The sequence below is a fragment of the Lutzomyia longipalpis genome, chromosome 1, assembly GCF_024334085.1.
Source record: "Lutzomyia longipalpis isolate SR_M1_2022 chromosome 1, ASM2433408v1".
NCBI lineage: Eukaryota > Metazoa > Arthropoda > Insecta > Diptera > Psychodidae > Lutzomyia > Lutzomyia longipalpis.
In genome coordinates this window covers 12934145-12955534 of record NC_074707.1, presented here as the reverse complement: position 1 = coordinate 12955534, position 21390 = coordinate 12934145, and the positions used below count along the sequence as shown (strand labels likewise).

The 21390-nt window shown below is 32.9% G+C and overlaps 2 protein-coding genes across 5 annotated transcripts; both read right to left on the bottom strand.

Moving 5' to 3' along the window:
• Positions 1 to 22: 22 nt before the first annotated feature.
• On the bottom strand, positions 23 to 4379 carry LOC129786922 (gustatory receptor 23a-like). Its single transcript, XM_055822179.1, has 3 exons — positions 4124 to 4379; positions 3409 to 3824; positions 23 to 247 (listed from the first exon to the last, which is right to left on the bottom strand). The coding sequence occupies exons 1-3, from the start codon at positions 4377 to 4379 to the stop codon at positions 23 to 25; spliced, it is 897 nt and encodes a 298-aa protein (XP_055678154.1).
• A 932-nt stretch (positions 4380 to 5311) lies between these two features.
• Positions 5312 to 21075, bottom strand: LOC129786805 (serine/threonine-protein phosphatase 2A 56 kDa regulatory subunit epsilon isoform). 4 transcript variants are annotated; one of them, XM_055822049.1, is made up of 8 exons: positions 20466 to 21075; positions 14123 to 15433; positions 13795 to 13994; positions 12352 to 12546; positions 12061 to 12251; positions 11659 to 11992; positions 10000 to 10229; positions 5312 to 9867 (listed from the first exon to the last, which is right to left on the bottom strand). In XM_055822049.1, exons 2-8 carry the CDS (start codon positions 14259 to 14261, stop codon positions 9567 to 9569), a joined length of 1590 nt encoding a protein of 529 aa, XP_055678024.1. In that variant the 5' UTR covers positions 14262 to 15433; positions 20466 to 21075; the 3' UTR covers positions 5312 to 9566. The 4 variants fall into 4 exon arrangements, with proteins under 4 accessions (XP_055678024.1, XP_055678023.1, XP_055678022.1 ...); XM_055822048.1 differs by having other exon boundaries at positions 14123 to 15436; positions 20466 to 21074; XM_055822047.1 differs by lacking the exon at positions 20466 to 21075 and adding an exon at positions 19582 to 20369 and having other exon boundaries at positions 14123 to 15436.
• Between the last annotated feature and the right edge of the window lie 315 nt (positions 21076 to 21390).

Genomic DNA, 21390 nt, shown 5'->3' with positions numbered 1-21390 from the left:
TTGCAGTGGGGCGCCGGGTGGTTCAGTTTTCGCGCAATTGGAACTGAATGAGAACTATGAAGTACATCACGCACGCGGAGCAGAGAGTGAAGAGAAAAGTGAGACGGAGCGAGAAGAAATTCTTCGCTGTAATGTCCAAATCTTGCAAATGGAGCACCTGCAGGGCGAAATTGTGGGCCAAGTCGTGGAATTCCGCTCTCTTGAAAGGCCCGTCGAGCTTTTCCAGCATCTTGGAGGTCGTATGTGCCTACAAAAAGAATATCACAGTTAAAATATGACCCCAAAGAGTACACATACCCTACAATGACCACACTATTTAAGCACAATCTCGCAATCTTCTTTTAGCTGTGATTCTTTCTTTAAAGAAGCACAGCTTCTGTGTACACTCAAAAATGCAAAGTCGTCAGATCGGGCTCAAACTCGGGATGAGCACGAATTAGGGTCCCTACATTCCAAAAAACGTATGCGCCAAAAATTGTTCCGTCCGTCCGTCCGTCCGTCCGGCCGGAGTATAAAGGTATATTGCGAGAGAACGGTAGTAGATAGAGACTTGCGGTCAACGGCAAAGTTTAAATATCGGGTGGAAGAAATCCGATTATGAGGTCAAATCCACTCCCCCACCCCCCCGTCCGCCATTTTGAATAACCCCCAAATTTTGTTTTCGCTATATCTCAGCCGCTATTATAGCTAGAGGGCTGAAATTTTTATATGTTGTAGGGGCCATCAAGACCTTTCCAACGATACCTCATTTTTGAAAATCGGCCAAGCCGTTTAGCCAATATGGCCGCCACAATTTTTCATCGAAAATCGGCCATAACTTGAGAACGGCTTGACCGATTTTGATCAACCCGGGGTCAAATGAAAGATATTAACGAGCCCTACAACTGCTCGGAACATTGCAAGTTCAAAAAATGACCGCAAGTGGCGCTAAAATCGAAAACAAAATTTTCGATGAGTTTTCGATGAATATCTCGAGCACCGCTTTATAGAATTGCTTCATATTTTGATATGTTATAGTTGGCTATAATATCTACCACCATGCCAAAAATGAAGAAAATCTATGTAGCCGTTCCGGAGATATCGCGTTTTAAAGTTAACATGTCATATCTTGAGTTGCATGACTAACGCCCCGCGAAGCGGGGCGTTTTATATATACACATATAAAAGTAAAGTGAAATATATATATAAATGTATAGATATATACATTATATATACATATAAAAATGCAAAGATAAATATATATAAACTGCAAAGATAAAAATTAAATATAGCATGGATGGAACAGTATAAAGCGAAAGAACGGTAAGTAAAACTTACGGGCTGTGATTCTTTCTTTGTCAGTGAAATGTGAAATTGATAAATTGGGGATGGGCAAATTTTGAGGAAGGCTTTCTCGCGTACCGAATCACAGCCAACGCCCACGATAAATATATATAAACTGCAAAGATAAAAATTAAATATAGCATGGATGGAACAGTATAAAGCGAAAGAACGGTAAGTAAAACTTACGGGCTGTGATTCTTTCTTTGTCAGTGAAATGTGAAATTGACGGAAAATTGGGGATGGGCAAATTTTGAGGAAGGCTTTCTCGCGCACCGAATCACAGCCAACGCCCACGATTAAGGCATTTCACAAAATATCTGCGCGTTGGCTGTGATTCGGTGCGCGAGAAAGCCTTCCTCAAAATTTGCCCATCCCCAATTTTCCGTCAATTTCACATTTCACTGACAAAGAAAGAATCACAGCCCGTAAGTTTTACTTACCGTTCTTTCGCTTTATACTGTTCCATCCATGCTATTTTTAATTTTTATCTTTGCAGTTTATATATATTTATCTTTGCATTTTTATATGTATATATAATGTATATATCTATACATTTATATATATATTTCACTTTACTTTTTTTCTGCCTCCCAACATGGAGCACGTTGTATAGCATATTTTTTGTTGCTCTTGTTTGCAATATATGAAAATTCGTGCTCTATGGGGCAGGTGGTTATGATCATAAATCAAAAGCAAAACACGACGGTCAGAGAATACATGAGGAGACAGGTTCAAGAGCTATGAATTTGGATTCATTTGCATGTTTTGCCAAATTTTTTTTCTCTCAAATATGGGAGTAGATTCGGAGATAGAGAATAGACTTTCGAGTAAATCACGTGAATTCCCCTTATGGGGTGTATCTTTATAAAATCGTATGAAGGACTTAAGCAGTAACGATGAAAAAGCCCCAATCAAAGCTCCTTCTATATTTTTATGCAAATCTTCTCTCGTTTTTGGCTTAATATTTGAATTACTACTAAATCACATATTAGGAGACAATGATTAAGAAAAAAAAACATAGCCAAAATTATGCAAAAATTTTTATGCTGGTGTTTGTATTTTCGTTTATTTATAGATTTTTGGACAACAATTTAGATAGCAACTAGAATTTTTTTATAAGAAAAGCTGAGACTTTATTGTTGTCACCATAATTATAAGAAGAAAATATTTAAGGAGGTTGTATTTAATTTATTTTGAATTTAAAGTTGAAAAAAAAAGAAGTTAATTCATATTTCATTTTTTTATCCTCTCTTTAAATCATTTTTAAAATTTTCTTTACAGAAGATCCGTTAATACCATCTAATTAATGTTTTTAAGCGTTAAATTTAGTAATTTCGTTAATGAAAATTTTATTATTCTGTCTTTATCTTGAAGGTTCATAAATTACTGAAATAATGTACCTACTAAAAAAATTCGTCTCAATGAATTTTAATGGAATAAATTGCTAAATAAATAACCAATATTATTCAATAATCTCCTGAGTATCAAATAGATGAGTAAGTTCTAAAGATATTAAAAATAAATATCTACTAATCATTTCTTGAAAAGTCTTCATTATACTAATTAAACAAAACAAACGGTTGAAAAAAGAAAACATCATAATTTGTGATAAATCATGATGTTTGTAAATAATTCACATTAGATGTGAATAGTTTAGCTAAAAAATAGCTTTAACCTATTATTAAAAAATTATTTTTCCTTCTCTTGCCTAATTTTTTTTTGTGTTAAATATTTTTACATTCCGTCGCAAAAATTATTAATTCTTAACATTTTAAAGATGCGATTCGAAAAAAATAAACAAAAATAATACAAGTTATTCCCTTTTCAAAATCGACAATTCAACATAAACTCCCCATAATAATTTGAGCTGAAAAGCTAAAGAGCTTTTTTAGCTTTGAGTCTCTAATAAGAAATAAACGAATTATTGAGAGAGACTCCGGCATAAACATTTAATCTTCACCTTGTTTTTCAGTCATGTCATTGGGGAGGGCGACACACGGAAAATTTACCTCTTTAGCGGAAAATTTAAATGATAAAAAAAATAAAGTTTTGATAATAAAAAGGAAAGATCAACGCAATACTTACTGTTCTAATTAATTCCTCACCACTGTACATGACGTAGAAAACTTTGAGGCATCTCGGTAGCAATATAGCGATCAAGTCGAATATAACGTACACAAACTGGAAGGCATTGGCGGACCAAAACGCGAAAAAGAGCTGCGAGGTCATAAAGATGAAATCAGAGAGAATGTTGGACATCTCACGTGCGCCAAAGTTCTCGGTTATCAGGTCGAAGCAATCACAGAGATCACTGTGAATGATGTAGAAGGTCTCAAGTCGATGCGGAAGTTCATCGTGCTCCAAGTGGGCCTCCTTGAGAACTTTTTGTAAGCACCGGAAGTGATGAGTTACCACCTGGCAGACCATTATGAAGTCTTTGGCCGATAGGGCATTGGACACGTAAACCAGTGTGAAAGAAAAAGCCATGTGGATTTGTTCGGCTGATCCCCAAATAATGAATATACCAAAAATTGTCTGCATTATGTGGTACACCACGAGGGCAATAATTATTCCCAAATGTTGCCTATTATAAAAAAAATCTTACTAAGATATCAAATAAGATGTTAAGGAAAATCTTATAGTATTTACCTATAGATGTGTCGAAAATCCATTGGAATATCAAGTTCTTTCATTTTTTCGCCAATCTTGAGAAGTTTTCGATAAAATTTCACAAAATTATGTCGGTAAAAAAATGCAATGAAGAAGGTGAATAAATAAGCGAGCATTTGGCAAACTCCACCCAAAATCATGGTCAAAGCCAAAACTGATCCTGTTGATAGTGTCCTATCGAACATTGCCGATCCTGCTTGAGTTTCAATATCAATTTGTGATCCAAAATACACTGAGACAATGTTGAAGAGAAATAGTGAAATTCCCGGAATAATGGTGAATTTATTGGCCACAACAACCCCATGATTCTTCCTCACAATAAAGGGAGATACCCCAATTGCGCACTGAATCCCAATACTGAGTTGAATTGCAGAAAGTAAATCCATTCTTTCGTATGATTCAGTAACTTCTGTGCTTGGCACACAAAAGGACCTTCCTTTGTCCATCACAATTGCACCATGAATAAATCAAGAGATATTATACCGAACGAAGGTATCAGTCAGGAGAATCTTAATTAAATTGACCCCAAATTGAATAAAATGTGTAGTCAAAGGACGTTTTTCTGTTCACCCGGGTTGTTGTCGAAAGGACGTTGTGCACAATATTTGGGGCATGTTTCAAAATTGGAGCACTTTTAGTTATTTTTAATTATTAAATTATAATAATAAAATATTCGAGAAAAGCGTGGGAATTCTGTGAAATTCAGTTTTCCCACAAATTCAGAAAATGTCAGACTTCTTACATAAGCAATTTTACTATTTAATAATTTCTAGAAGAACTGGAAGGGTTCTATTTTGGCTAATTAGAACAAGTTTTGCGCATTATGTCCTTTTAAGATTTCCATTTCAAATTTTCGGCGCATTTATGATACACCTGGAAAAAATTTCGGGTAGTAATTGTTTTTTTTTTTTCATGGAATCTTCTTAGCTATTCAATTTCTCTATTAAATACCATGTCCAGGAAAAAAAATCCCTAATTTTCAGTCAGTAGAAAATTTTTTGAAAGGGATTGAATGGACCGAGACTCATATTTACATTTATCGTAAATAATTTACTAGATCAATTTTGAGAAAAATTTGTAGATAAGAATAAAGAAAATTAAGGATTAGAATTTGTTTAAAGTGGAATAATTGTCTTTATGTTATTAAACAATCTTAAAGAAATTTAACTTAAAAGATGACCTAAGAACACCTGGCTGATTCTAAAAATATATATTCTTTTAGTCCTTAAAGTTCCATTCCAACCTGAGCCAGCAGAAATAGATTAATTTAAATTATTGTCTCAGCAAAATTGGGAATTGATGAAATAAGAAAAAAAAATTCTTTTAAATATTTTTATTTTTTATATATAGATATATTTATATTCTTTTTCCTTATGTATCATCATTCAACACACAATTTATTCTTTTTTTATCATATTTTGTCCCGTGTTTTATCATGTTTTCCATCAAAAGAAAATATTAATGTTGGTGCCGTTAAAATGATTCCTCTAATTTCACGTAAATATGCATTTTCTTTTATTTTCCATTGATGCAATTTTTAATCTTCAAGAAAATTATAAATCATTTTTTTCTGTTATAACTTATGCTCATGTTTACTCATATCCAACATTTTCTCTTTCGCTCTTTTATTGTTAATTTTCTTATTTTATGTCTCACCCTCACGTTTTTTTTTCTTCTTTAAATCTCCTCCGATCCTCTGCCTATTATGCTTTTTTTTCTTTCATTTTCTTTTAATTTAGGTGTTATGTGGAGGTACTTAATTATATAGAAAATATATATGTATGTAGCAATAGATTAATATTAGTTATTAACAAAGGTATTCTCTTAATCATTTTGTTACGCATTTTTTTTTATCTTTCTCTACACATTTTTCTTCCTCTTCTCCTCACCACCACATACTCGTCTCAGCTATGAAAAAGAAAGGAAAAAATAAAGAGAAAACAATTTTGTTACATTTTTTTCTTGCATTAATTTGAAGTTAACAAGTTTTAAAAATTCTTAGAAATTTACAAAACATTCTTTTATATTTATTTTTTCCACTTATCCATTTTTTCTCAGTTTTTTCACGATTTTTATGATTTTTTTCTTTAAATACATAATTAGTTATTTTTTTCTCATATCAGCGTTACATAATATAGATACATTACCATTTTTTTCATAATAGGTTATATTTCTTCTTCCTTTCTCCTCAACTTTTTTTTTTATCTTTCATTCAATTACTATACAAATATTTTTAAGGTCTAGCTTTTTTTCTTTTCTTCATTTTTTTCTTCTTAGGAGTGATCTTCATTTTACATATTACAATATAATTTTTGTTCATTTGGTGAACGGACACGGAAACTGAAATTCATGAAAGAAACGAAAAGAAAATGCAGAAAAATATTTTTTTCAGCAAAATCTACTTTCTAACGTATGCTCTTTAATTTCTCATCTTAAATTACTTTTTTTTAATATTTTATACAAGTCACATGTTCTTCTATACAGAATTCAAGTAGCCCCACCCTTTCACACTAATTCTTATCTTTTCCTTTTTTAGCGTAATTCTTTTTTTCAGTAAATATTTTTTATTAATTCACCCATTATTTTTTTTTTTGAATATTTTTCATTTTTATTCAATAGCAAATTATTGAGTGTGCCACTTTATTTTTTAATTTTTTTAAACCTTTTTTTATCATTTAAACTTTAAAATTATCCCTACAATTAACGCCAGCTCTTTGCTCATTATACAGTTAAATAAATAAGATGTGAAAATAAAATGTAAATAAATTGATTCTCTTTATTAAAAAAAATTATCTTTTTTTTTATAGAGAAAACAAAACGAAACGAACAGTCAGTTTAAAAATTCTTATTTTCTTTCCATCATGTGATTATTTTTTATTTTTCAAAATTCTTCTTTTTTTTTATTTAGTGACCTAAATGTGTGTGTGTGTGTGTTGCTAGTTTGACTTACATTCTATCCCAAATTTTCGCCTAAATTGCGAAAATGGAATTTTTTCTTTTATAAATTTGTTCTTTTCCATTTTTTATAATATATTTCTAAATTTCAGTCACAAAATTATTAGATGTTTTTATTTATTTAAAAAGAAGAATCTATCGATTTTCTATATCAAAAATACTAAAATACAAAAATGTTTTTTTTTCCTTGGCATTCACTTGATCAACCAATTTCTATTATTTTTTATTGAAATATTTTTACGCAAAAATAGTGTTTTGTGAAAATTAAAAAATAATTTTTTTAATATTATATTTTTTATCGGTTATTTTTTGGATTCCATCTAATTTCTTCATTTTTTGTTTAATTCTAACTTTTGTCAAACAAAACAACAATATCCTTAAACGCTAATTTTCATGTAGTCATTTTATGAATACTACTCTACTTTTTTCCGATTACTTATGATTTTTTCTTCTTTATAGATTTTGTATTTAATGGAAAATTAGAGAATCATGGATATGGGGATTGCTTTGGGGGAAAACACTTTCATCTTCATTTGAAAGGAAAATATTAATTTTTCCAACGAATACATGAGAGAATATTTAATTTTGCAAACTTTTACTAATTTAGAGATATAATAATAAGTAGTATTTTCATTGAATTAAAATACTCCGGTTTGAGCATATGGTTTGGAAGAAAAACTAGAAACTTTAGGTGAAAGAATTAAAACTTTTGCAACAATTAGCGTTTATTGCCTTTCACTTATAATTTTGAAAAATTAGTTGTAAAAATTTTACGCTACCTAATAAAACTTTATCGTATAGATACTCAATGATAAAATTTCTGAACAGAAAGTCTGATCACTGGAAAATGTTCATTTGATTCATTGAATTATTACTTTTCCTTCATATTGTATGTGTAATGTTTATTGGAAAGTTCTCCGGTTTAAAAAAAAATCAACGTGTTTAAAATAATTTAGGGAATTTAGATTGAAAGAAATTCTAATTAAATCTTAAGCAAAAGAAAATCAAAATGACCGTAATAAATCAAAAAATTCCTCAAAAGTTTCAAAATTATTACGTGTTTTCCTCAAAGTCTCGAAAAAAATTCTTTTTGTCAACTGTTTTTTAAGTCCGAAATGAAAAAGAGTTAGTATACAATTTTTATTTACACATTTTCATATTAAATATAAAAAGCGTTTAAGAAAATCCATTTAAAATATTTTATCTTGTCAAATATTCTCAAAATCATTTCTATAGATTTTTTTTCTTTACAAATTTACTTCCCCGTAAAGCCACGAAATGGGATGGGATGGTTTTAGATTTATTTTATTTAGTTTTTTTTTTTTTTAAGAAAGAATATTATTTTGGGGGATTATTTCACATTAAAACTGCACCCTACGACGTTTAACTCTCTCTCTGTTTTTTTTTTTACCTCATCCACCCTATGACTAGCCGTATAAAATTATTTCTTTCACTTTCATTTTCTTTTAAAAAATACATTTGAATATTTGAGTCATCATTACTAAGAAAGCAGTGGGGAGCTTCCTCCTATAGTATTGCTGACTTAACAACTATTTTTGCATTTTTTCTTCATCATTATCTTGTTTAAAAATTGAAATACATGCGTGTGATTTTTTTTTTATTTTTCTAGCATACACAACTTTCTATCACCTTTGATATTTTGTCCATTACTTTTTGTTTATTATTTTTAAATCTTCTTATCAAAAGTCAATTTTACGGCAAAGAAAAACAAAAAAAAACTAATTTTTGGGTTTGCTTTTTTAAGTAAAATAATAAAATGAAGATATTTTGTCATCTCAATTTTTTTTGCTCTTTTTCTCATTTTTTTTCTTCTTCTATATGTTACTTATGGTTACCCTAACATTTACATTATGTTCCATATTTTTTATTCATTCTGTCACGACAATATAATCATCTAAAACCTTTTATTTTTCTCTTTGTTATTTTATGCATTAATGTTTTGTTATTTTTTATGATTTATTCTTTTTTTTTTCATCATTTATATCGATAATATTGGGCTAATTATTGAATGAGACGACAGCAGCAGGTAATATTTTTTTTACTTTCATTCTTTTTTAATATTTTTCATTCACTTATTGTTACTTTTTTCACTTTCTCGCTAATTTTTTTTTATTTAAATTATATTTTCTTTTTTTTTGTATTAATGTTTTATCGTGTAGCACTAGAGATATTTCTTTTTTTTATCTAATATTTCGGCATTTCACAAGCGAAATTCAATAGTCACCTGTTGTATGTTTCCACTCCTGAAATTACTATTTTTGTTTTAGTTTTTTTCAACGCTTTATTAATTTATTGTTTTTTACTATTTATTTTGGGGATAAATCCTTGAATATGCTGTCGACTTTATTTTGTTTTGTATTTAATTTTTTTTGTTAATATATTTATAATTTTTTTTTTCAAAAGAAAAGGAAACAATGTGTGAGCGAATTTTGGAGTAGATTTTTCATTTTTTTTTCTTCTTTAATTTATGGTAAAATTTGTTATATGATTCTATGCAGAAATGATTTTGTCTTCTTCCTATTACTGGGAGCATTAGCAGTAACATCATGTGAACTAGAAGTATGTGATTTATGATTATATTAAGGTCAATCAGTGCATCACTTGCTCGCTGCCGATGTTAGTGAATTGGTGGCCGATGAGACACTCGACCCACCTGATGTGGCGGACACCTTGTCAGATACCCCAGTACCTCCCGATGATGGCGCATTGCCCGATAACGATGACATTAGTGTTGAATTTGTGGCATTACTTAAATTTCCCGTCATATTGTTTGTTTGCTGTGTGAGCAATTCACTGTTTGCATCACTCTTCAGTGATGTTTTACTACTTGAACGATTATTCTCCAATTCATGCAACTTCTTCCACAACTCTTCACGTTCCCGCTCTCGTTTCTTCTCCCTAAACAAAAATCCAAAAACGGCGCATCAAAAAGACGCACACACACACAAGATGCATTAAAACAAATATTTGTGGAAGTTATATTGCAATAACTTTTGCAGAGAGAAATATAAACGCACAAAATTATCTTACTTCTGTCGTTCAGCTTTATAGCTTGCCGTTAGCTCATCAAATAGCTTCGAATTCATTTCCATGAAAGTCTTTAGTACATTATAGACTAGAGCCACAATCGTCTGATTCCAGTGCTCTTTGCTGATCCGGTACAGTGCCGGAAACATTATTGGCATTATGACAGCATTATTTTCCTCAATTAGCGACATTGCATATTCATTGTTCCAGAAATATAACGCTCTCTCTGCAACCTGCCAAAAACAAATTACATGCAATTTTCCTATAATATGTTTATTTTTATCTCTTAATTCTAAAATGTTTTCTCTCTCCCTAAACGCTTTATGCGGTGCTCCTGTTCAGGTGTCTTTTTAGAAAAATTCTAATAATTTAATATTTAGAATTTTTCATTTAAATTCTATATCTTGGAGAATTTAAATTTCCTAGTTTTTACGGTTTTTAAGCATAGTTGCACTTCATTTGGCTAAATAAGTCAACTAATATTCTTTAAATTTCACATAAAAAGTTCTTAAATTCGTCCTCTAACCGAATCTATTCGACTTTTCTTTAAATAAGAATTTTCCTTTGTCAATTTTATGCAGTGAAGATTACCAAAAAAAAATTTCCTAGTGTGGAAATTAAAGTAAAATGGGTTGGATTAAAAACAATAAATCTTTCATTTTATTTAACCTGCTGGCCGCCAAGACCTTGGAGCTTCCTTAGAGCGCCAAGGTGGGGTCGTTGAACGACCCCAAGAAGGAAGTCGATTTTCTCATAAACTATAAAACCGGGAACTGTCGGGTCACTACCTTTAGACTCCTTATATAGTCCTCTTGTCCCTTGCATCACAAATTCGCCACCCGGAAACACGCAGAAGAAGATATTAGGGAAAAATATTTTTCACTCATTTTTCACACTTTCTTCGTGAGAAATTTGCCACGAAGTTGACCGCAACTGCTATTTTTTTTCACTACTTCCCCACATTCCCCTCACTTCCCGCACCGTCATAAATGGCAATATTTCTCGAATATTCTTTATTGTTTTGCACATTTATATGCTTCTAATTATGTTTTATGTTGTTTATGTTACTTATTCGCGATAATTCTGACACTGAGATGGTAAAGTGAGAAAGTAAACACAACCCTTCAACCCTCTTCAACCATATGATTTATGATGTGACTAACTTCATTCTAAGAAATTTTCCGCAGCATGGCCGTTACACCAATTTTTGAATTCCCTTCTTCTACATTTTCCTTAATAACTTTTCTTGTGGTGGACGGATTGAGCTGAAATTTTTACACAACCTCCTCAGATAACCAAAGAACTTATTTCCAAAAGATGGGAATGGTATCTTTTATATTTATTAAGTTATAGCACGAAATATAGGGCTGGGGTCGTTCAACGACCCCGCTTGGCGGCCTAGAGGTTAAATGCTTTTCAACACCACAAAATCATTAAACTTTAAAGAGTCTTTCATTGAAATTAAATGCATTTTAACTTGAATATCTGTTACTGAGACACCTGAAGTGATACATGCTGTACCACCACAACATAATCATCACGTTCCCACAATAATTTTCCAAATTAATCCCCAGAGCAATTTCATGTTAAAAGAGTACCTCCTCCCTCATTTTTAAATAACTACAGATTAAAGGAAGAAAATAAAATGAAAAAAAAACTTACTTGAAAATGTGGACTGGAAACACATTTAGCAATCTGTCGAAAGAGTGGCTCTTGAATCTTGACAAATTGTGGTGGTTCTATGACATCGAGAATCTCTTCAATTTCACCGAGAAACATCACTTCCTTCTGCGAGCAGGTCTTTGGCCAAAATTTCAATAAACCCCGAACCACTGGTTCCGTGAGTGAGGCATCCTTTTCCAGAAACTGAACCACACAGTACGCCAGCTGTGCATGGTACAGTGATAAGCACTTCACCTTATGGAGTGGCAGTAGTACTTTCACTAAAAATTGTTTATGCTCAGCCTTCAACGGCAAAGCGAATCCATTGATAATGCTGCAAAAATACGAGATAAGATGATTAAAAAAAAACTGAATAACGAAGGATGCTTTCATCTGTTATACCTTCCCAGTATTTCCAGTAATTCACCGACCCCATTGAAATGTTCTGTTTCATAAATAAAGCGCAAAAATATGTTATTTATTTGTTTCCTGATGAATGCTCGCAGTCCTAGAAATTTCCCGTAAATTCGATGGAGAACCGTCTTTAAAAAATCACGCTCTCGTGGATCTTCTGAATCAAATAGCTCAAGTAGCTGCAAAAAAACACCGCAAAAAGTACAATAGGATATCATTTACACATGTCTCTGTGAAGTAGGTATATCTTCTTTTATTTTCTTATGTAGTGATACTCACTTGAAGAACAAACTTTTGATCAATCACTTTCTTCCCAATAGTCGCTTGAAAATCTTGTGATTCGAGAAATCGCAAGAAGACCTCATAGACCAACTGAAGATGTGGCCAAGATGCTTCTAATGTTGGATCGTCCTCTTCCGGATCAAAGTCTGGATTCTCACTTGGTGGCAGTGTACGAAACAAATTACACGAAATCTGGCAAGAGAAAAAGACATCAAAATTCATTAGAGACTTCCAAAATTAAAATAAAAAGGCGTGAAAAAGAAGTAAATTTTGAATTTCAAAAAATCTTCAAGAATTATAAATTAAATAATTCTTTTACACGTAGTATACACCTATGTAAAGAATATTTTTGCCGCACGATTTATATTTATTTAATTTAAAACCCATTAATCATGTTCATGGTATGAAAGTGAGAAAGAGAACGCCACTATACTTAATAACTTTTCAAGTTTTCTGTGATTTTTTTTTCTTCGGGAGAGAGAAGACAGCACACAGCAATTCGTTCTTTATCTTTATTAGTAGCACATCTTATTTTTTCCATTTTCGACAAAGCAAAAAAAGAACAGAACAGAACAGAAAAGACCCCATACTGCAATTTTTGCTTTACATTCTCCTCTATACTACATGACATTGTACTCTATCGAGAAAGAGATATGTTATAGTAACACTCAATTCTCATACACGTTGAATGATTTAACTATCATATAAATACTATAGATAACATAAAATATTAGGTATTTATAGCAATGAAAATATATCAATAAATACGATAACACGAATGCAGATTCTCAGAACGAAAAAAAATCTCCATGACAAAAATTAGGTTTTATAATAAACTATTTAGCAGATAAATATAAAAGAAAAGGAGAGCGAGCTATCGAATTTTATTATGATATCAGGTCAATAAAAAATCTTAAGCATTTGTCTCTCAATTTCTTCACCTTTTCTTGTACCTCCTTCAACTCCTACAAATTTATCTGCCTAAAAATGTTAAGTATGTCATTACATTGTTGGTTTAAATCTCAACTTTGTAGATAAGAAGTCTCTCAGTTTTATTTTGCGGCTGTTTTGTTTTCATTTGTGTTTTGATTTAGTTCCAAAATGGTTAAAAATCAAATATTAACCATTCAAAATGCAAAATATTGCATGAAGGTGTTGGACATACTCAATATTTAACATTTCATCTTATTCTTTGTTCTAATTCTGCTGTTATTTCATTTAGATAAAAGGTAGATTAAGGTTGAGAAATTAAGGTAACTCAGAAACTTTTAATCAGTTTTCAAACCAAAAATTGAAAGCTTTCTAACATTTTCATGAAAAGGTAAAATATTTATTAAAATTTAATTATTTCGCTTAATTTTGCTTTCTCAAAACTCACCCAAAAGCAACTAAACTTGTAACTTTGTAGCAAAAGTGCAAAGAAAAATAAACAATTTTTACCATTCGTATAATTTCTGGATACACAGCCTCTGTCAGGACACCTCTGCCATGGATAATGTATGTGGACAGATCATTGAGGGCGGCTCTTTTGATTTCCTTCCCCTTCAAATCCGCCACGGGATCCATAAAGTCAAAGGACACACAACATTGCCGCAACTTTCGTATAAAAAGCTCCTCCTGCTCCATACTCGAGCAATCCACTGTGGGATGAGCACGAGAGAATATAATGACATCAATAAATCATCTTTTCTGGACAAAATGTGTTTTGTAGCTATATACCTAGTTTGTTTGTCTTATCAATGATAACACTTCAATATGTAATTATTACCTTTCAATTGTGGAAGTTGCTGTAGCTCTACATCCTGAGAATTCCGATATCTCGACGATCCCTGAGACTTTTTGCTTTTCTTCTTGAGCGATCGTTTTGCAAATGGATCAATTCGATCAACAAATGTTCCCGACGACATTTTTCCGTGCGATTGATATTGATATTTTTTTTCGCAATAACGTTATTGTTAGGTTATTATTTATTATATTTTTTTCTTTAATTTTTTTTCTTTACTATCAACACGAAAAAATATAATATAGAGCAACAGTTAAGAGGATTTTGCTTTGGACACACACAGAAATTGTTTTTTTTTTCTTTCTTTTTTACATATGTGACACTTATTTGAACGACAATTTTGTGATTTTTGTGGTGGTTGGACTTTTTTTTCTTGCTATTTGCAAACAACTTTTTTTTGGGAAGGATTTTTGTTTGTGAATGATAGAAAGAATAAAAAAGGGATAAAGGACACAATTTTTTTCTTACTTTTTCTCTTTGTTTGTTTGAAAACAATTAAACGTGCGTCTATGATAAACGAAAAATATCAAGAATCGAATAAATTTCTTCACTCTTTCACTTTGTTTTTTCTTGGAGTAAATGTTCTTCTTTCGTTTCTCGAAATTATTTCGCACAAAACTATTTTTGCTTTAACTCTCAGTGACACATTCACAGGATATTACAGCACAACTATCTTTCCCACAGCAACAGATTTTCTTTTTTTTTACAGATTTCCTCGTCAATGCACCATTCGGACGTCCTTGCTTTTGCTTTATCTTTTTCTTTCTTGATTTTATTCCGTATTTTATTATTAATTATAAAACTCTCGCTACTATTGCACACAACTGACACGGTGTCCACGGCGTCCTTTCTATCGCCGCTGCTCTAGTTGTGTCTTTAACAGATTATATTATGAGTGTTATGTATTTTGTATGTAATACACTTTCTTCGCCAATCGTCACTCCCTACAGCGCGGGAGGACAATATCGCTTCGAGAGTAGTTGAGAAGAGGGGGAGATTTTTGATATCAAAAGAGAAAAAGATCTCACAACAACACACATACACAACTTTCGATGGTGTCCAACGAAACTCAACTATTTGTTGATGATGAAGAGATCTGCCACACTATATTATTATTGCGATGCATTTATGTGAAGTGTGCTCAGCAAAAATGACGGCTACAATTGCGATATATTGTGCACTTTTTTTTGTTTGTTTTGTTCTTGTCTTCTTACACAGTTGTGTCCGTGTCGAAAAAGGATATCGGAAACTTATTAATCTCCTTCAGGCGTCGTCCAACTGATTAATCTTCCAATCCTGCTGGTAGTCCGAAAAAAATACCCCCAGAGAGCGAGAAAGATAAATAAGAGAAAAACTAATCAGTTGAGTTTAATGCAAAGAAAAACCATCGAAAAATAAATTAAATACATAGTGAAAAAAAATATTATCTTATGTACAGAAAAATTTACACACAATTTGCACTCATGATTGTCAATTTATACTATTGATTATCGGTCAGCGTGTCTCTTTTCCTTTTTTTTCTACACATTCTCTCTATCATTCTTCTTACATCTCTCGCTCATTCTTCTCTGTTCTATGGCGGCAAATTTAATCTACATACAGCCTACCCCCGAAAATTCGCACCCGAGAATGTTTATCTAGTATGGGAAAATCAGACTTTCTCGCGAAAAGCGCCACAAGAAAAAAGGAGAGAAGAGAGAAAAAATATATATTCAAACACACAAACTGCCAAGCAATCCACTTAAATATTTAAGCAGAGTTGATTGAAATATACAAAGACGTTATAAAATTAATCGCCCCCGATTTAGTTACACACTCCTTTCGCACACTCTCTCACAAACCTCTCTCTCTGCAATTTTAAGCATTATAGTACAAACTAAATTCAATTTACAAAATATAACCACATTGTACACTAAATATTGCTTCCGAGTACATAACACGCACTAGCACTACAATATACTTTATTCAAATTTCCTTGTCTCTTGCTTTTCTTTTAGGTCACAAACGAGCTCAATTTCTTCACTCACCCCTTTCTTTTATTTAACTCAATTTCCTCATCTTCTTGCCATTTATTTTATCTAGAGATTTTTTTTTTCGTTGCTCCTTCTTCTACAACTTGTTAACACAGAAAGTACCAGATGGCAAAAATGCTGGAGTCAGAAAAGAAATTGCTTCAGGTCAGCTATAGAGGAATTTAGCACTTTTTTTTCAGAATGTAATTGCAAAACATTTTTAGATATCTTTTAAATGATTTTTTTTTAATTATTTAGATTAAATTTTTAACGTCAGGATGTGAAAAAGTATTTGAGTGAGCATAACTATAATCTATGGAAATTAAAAATGTTCCATATTATAAGAGATGAATGCAATAATGAAATCGAGGAAATTCATTATCAGAAAATATTCCTTTGAATTAAGGCTCCAACAGATGGACGAGAAATTCCTCGTGCGGTGCGGTGCGGCGAGGTTTTCGGCCAATCAGAAGCGAGAGATGGCTCACGCACTCTCACCGCACCGTGCGAGAACGTTTTTCGGCCAATCCGAAGCGACGATGGGCCACGAAATCCTCGCCGCACCGCACCGCACGAGGAATTTCTCGTCCATCTGTTGGAGCCTTTAACACTCGGAGGACTTTACTGGTAATTGCTACCAATTGGAACCTTAAAATCGTCACAGAATAAAATCTATTGGACCTATCTCGATGAATTTAGCATCTATGTGTAGGGAATTTTATTTACTTTAATATAGCAGAAAGAAAATCCCGAGAAAAGCTTTCTTTTTGGAAGATAATTGAGGTCAAAGTCAGAATCCAACGCGGAGGATCAAATTGGTAATAACTACCAGTCAAAATCCCATACATTTTTGCCATTGTTTTGAGGTTATGTTTCCCCATATTTCCCAAATAAAGTACTCTTGTTCACTTTTCCTCAGTCTAAAATAATTAATGGGACTAATTTTATTGCCGGAAGTGACTAAAAAGTTACTTGAAGAATCAAAGTTTGTGATGATTTAGGCGCAATAATAAATTATGTAAAATTGTAGCTAAAAAAATCGTTTGAATTGGCAATTTTGCATCGATTCTACGCAATTTTTTTTTCACTGACGATTTTCTCAATTAAATATTTAGTAATTAGATGCAGGAATGCTTGAAGGAGATTGAGAATTAGTGAAACTATCGATCCTTGTTCAATAAACTGATTAATAATTAATTATTGAGCATATTTTATCAACTGGTACTTATTACCAATTTGATCCTCCGCGTTGTGCCAAATGCTGGGTCCTCCAAGTGTTAAAACCTTCTGTTACACGGAAAAAAAAAAGTTGTACGGTACAGAAATTGACATATATCCAAGCCAGAAATTCTTATATGTCTCTGCCACGCATAATTTGTACTTGAGCCACTTATAGTTCCAGTCTCGGCTACAAAAGAATTTTAACTGCCTCACAAATTTTGTCATTTTTTTCCCAATACACATATAAACATGGTCATTTTCATAAGTCACCGAGAAAACTGTGAGATTTTCCGACAAATCATGAGATATTATTGTAAATGGGTCCACAGGAAAATTGCACTTCTTCAGAGAAAGTCAACAACACCATCACATAACCTAATTTTTTAATGTTTTGATTTTTCTCTAAAATTTCTGAGCTAGAAATTTCAAATGCCTGGGAGAGACATAATTCATTTTTACCCTGGACATTATTATATTCTAACGCCAAATAGCTGGGAAACATATTTTTTGTGTCTACCTTGGCTATTCATTTTTTTCCGTGTATAAATCTTTTATTTGAGAGAATTTATTTTATTGATTGAGTTATGGAATCGACAGCTTGTTCACAAATGAAATCGAGAATTAATTTCAATGTAACATTACGTGATTTTCAGGTAGTTTAGGAGATTTTTTTTTAATATTAAAAGAACCTTTTTTTTAACTGTGAAAACCAATTCTTAAAATTTGATAAAGTAATATGAAGATTTATTTTTATTTTTGACTAAAAATGAATTCAATGATCCTTTTTTGGCTTTTATATTGGATGAAACATAAGAATACCTTACGAAAAAAAACAGAGAAGTTTAATACAAAAGCTTCCATAAATGCCAAGAACCTCTTTATTAAAGACAAAGTTCTTTCCCTTGAGCCATTTAAAAATTCCTTCCAGAGTCTTAAGCAGTCTTTTAAAGGAACTTTGTGAATGTCTCTAGTCTATCCTTCAGTGTCAAATACTTTCTCACTGTTGACAAAAGCAAGAGTGAGTGGCATATTGTACTCCTTTCCTACTTTTCTTTTTATTAAGTTTCCTATTGGAAGAAGTCATTCGTAACTCAGTCAGATGAAAATCCTGCCTGTTTGACAGGTTCATGGAAATATAACTTATTAGTTTCTAGTTGCCGCGAAGAACTTTAGAGACATTTCCATTTGCATACTCATACTGTTTGTATTCTGATTGATTTAATCAGTTTTGAATTTTCTTGCTTAAAGAAAAATTCTTCTGATTTCCTTGTGCTAAACTATTTTGAAGAAAAAAAAATCTAAATATTTTTCTTTTTTTTTACACGACTTTTTGCATTTGTGTGTGAAATTTTCACTCTCGTTCATCGTATTTTCGTTCATAAAAGCCGCTCGGCAGTGGACTTGGGCGGTCAGCATCTATAGAGTGCCTTAGGCGAGATGACAAAGTAAACATCATCGCGAAATATAATTCACACTATCAATTATGCATCTCAACGTCTCAATTCTCATCTTCTTTTCTCATGTGATAATTGAAGGATGAAAAACTGTGCAAATGGAGGTCGACTTGGTGATTAAATATTTCGGGCAATCTTCTCTGGATTACCCAATTTTCCAATAAAAAACAAACTCTCTTTTGTGGAGAAGGCGGAAATCTTGCTAAAGTTAATATTACAATTTTTTTATTGCTGGATACAGAGAATTCAATTTGTGGAGTGAAATCGATTTTTCCTGCACTTCTCTTCTGCAAAATAAAAAGTAATAATAATAGCTACGGTTGTCGACAAACAAAAAAAACCAATAAGTATTGGGCTGAATTTTTGCATCTATTTAAAGGTAACGCTCCTCCTCCCCAATAGTTGAGATGTGGGCACAAGAGACCTCCGGGGAAATTGATGAGAGAACAGGTGTACCCATTCTTTTGCAACAGACGCACTTTTTTTTTAACAAAACACACGCACCTTCCCATTCTGTCCACCTCACCTGCAAACATACAGCACCTAATCACGCAAAAGGGCCACGACAGAGGGACCCCGAAGGCTCAATGGGAGCAGGTGTCGCGGGGAGATAGATTGCCCGTGCCCATAACCTCAAAGGTGTCTCATGACAAATAAGTGATCAGGGTCACACAGATCTAACACAATTCATCAGCTTTCTGCACAAATACTCATAACCATCGGATGATTACACAACTTTCCCATCGATGATAGTTACCCGAGGAAGAGCAGCAAATGGAGTTTAATGGATTTTCTTGTCGGAAATATGTAAATAAATTCACCAAAATGGCGACTCCATTCGTGATGGGAGCCACTGTGAGTGTGTCATTTGCATATTCCCTCCGGAAAATCGCAGTCTGCCCCCCCTGATGAGTGCTTCTTGATGTCTTTCAAACCGATGTCAGGGGCACTTCCTCGCCACTTTAGGCATCTTCGCAACACAAAGTCTCTTCTTGTGGCACAAAATGAATATTTGCCACACACTTTTCTTCACTCCTCGTCAACTAAACTACTGTACTGTGGAGACTACTGGAGAGGGTGGCCACACACTCTCGCGGATTCCGCCGATCTCGTAACTCTTCTTTTTTTCACATAGAGACCCGTGTGCTGCGTCAAGTACTTGGCGTTGAAGTAATCTTCTTCCGCTAGAGAGAACCCTCGGGGAACAATTTTGCGTTGTTGAGAAAGAAACACTCCGCCAGAGTCACTGGGTCGGGGAAAAAGGGCAATTTCTCATGAGAACACCGTCTTTCATCACACACGGCACTTTGTCACGAAACTCCCGGAGCGCTGCTAAGTCCACAGTGGGGCCCAGGTGATTTTTTTCATTGGGAATTTTTCTTTGGGTTTTTTCTCGGTGGCTCCCCCACACTACTACTAATGCAAAAATTTTCATTCATGTTTTTGGAAAACGATTGAGAAACATGCCATTTGCTCCTGTGGTGTACTATGAAACATTCCTCACACACACCCATTTACTCATAGTTCACATCAATATTATTGCCAGCAATGACTACATATACTTTGGAAAATTCACTCTGATTAATAATTTTCCAAAATTTCTGCAAAAAAAAAATAGAATAATTTTTTTTTTCAGCTCACCATAAAGTGGCAAGTAGAAAGATGTTTCCTCCGTGTTTCGTACCGCTATGAAACACATGTTTTCACTCTCATACACAATGAAACATGATGACGCCCGTGAAAGAGAATTTCTCTCTTTTCCACTCTCTTTCTCTCCGTCCGCCGACTTATTCCAATATGATGAAGAAAAATCTCAAATGTGTAATAATTTCCAAAAATACAATCTCTTCCAGATTTAACTTGGGAACACGATATATCTCTTCTGCGCAATATATGCTTTTCCGCACTTGCAATTTTGTCACCAAAAGTCCTCTTTTAGTACGTTGAAACGCAATTATGGGCAATCCGCGGACACTGGAAACTGTCAGAATTGAAAAACAAAAATTGCTTAAACCATTTTCTCAATGGCGGGCGTACTCGCGAAACTTCCGACACTCTTTTCACCTGCAACCCAATGCACTTCTATGCGAACACAAGCAAATTCCACAAATAGGGCACACTATGCACCGATTATATGCAATTTTCGCGACTTTTTCACTTTCCACTACCTGCAAAATCACTTTTTAGCAAAATCGATTTTGCTTAGAAGCCATTCATGTTTTTTATGGCAATGTTTCATTTGGGTTTCTCTGATTCTCTTGTTGCGTTTCACAAAATTTCTCCATGTCCCCGTTCTTGGTACACAATATTGGAAGTGTCCTGATACGTAATGAGACACTTATAGTGACAAACTGTTGTGCTCCACCGGAAAATGTAGGCGGTTTGTTAATTTTTCTTTCATTTCTCCAATTTTCAGCTTTCCTTTGCGCAATTTATTGATTTTATCGCGTTTAGAATAGCTAGTTTCCCGAAATTTTCACCGCAACGGATTTTTATCAACGAAAACTTTTAGTTCAAAATAATACAATAATTTTGGCGGTTTGAGAAAATTTCGCCACAATGGCGA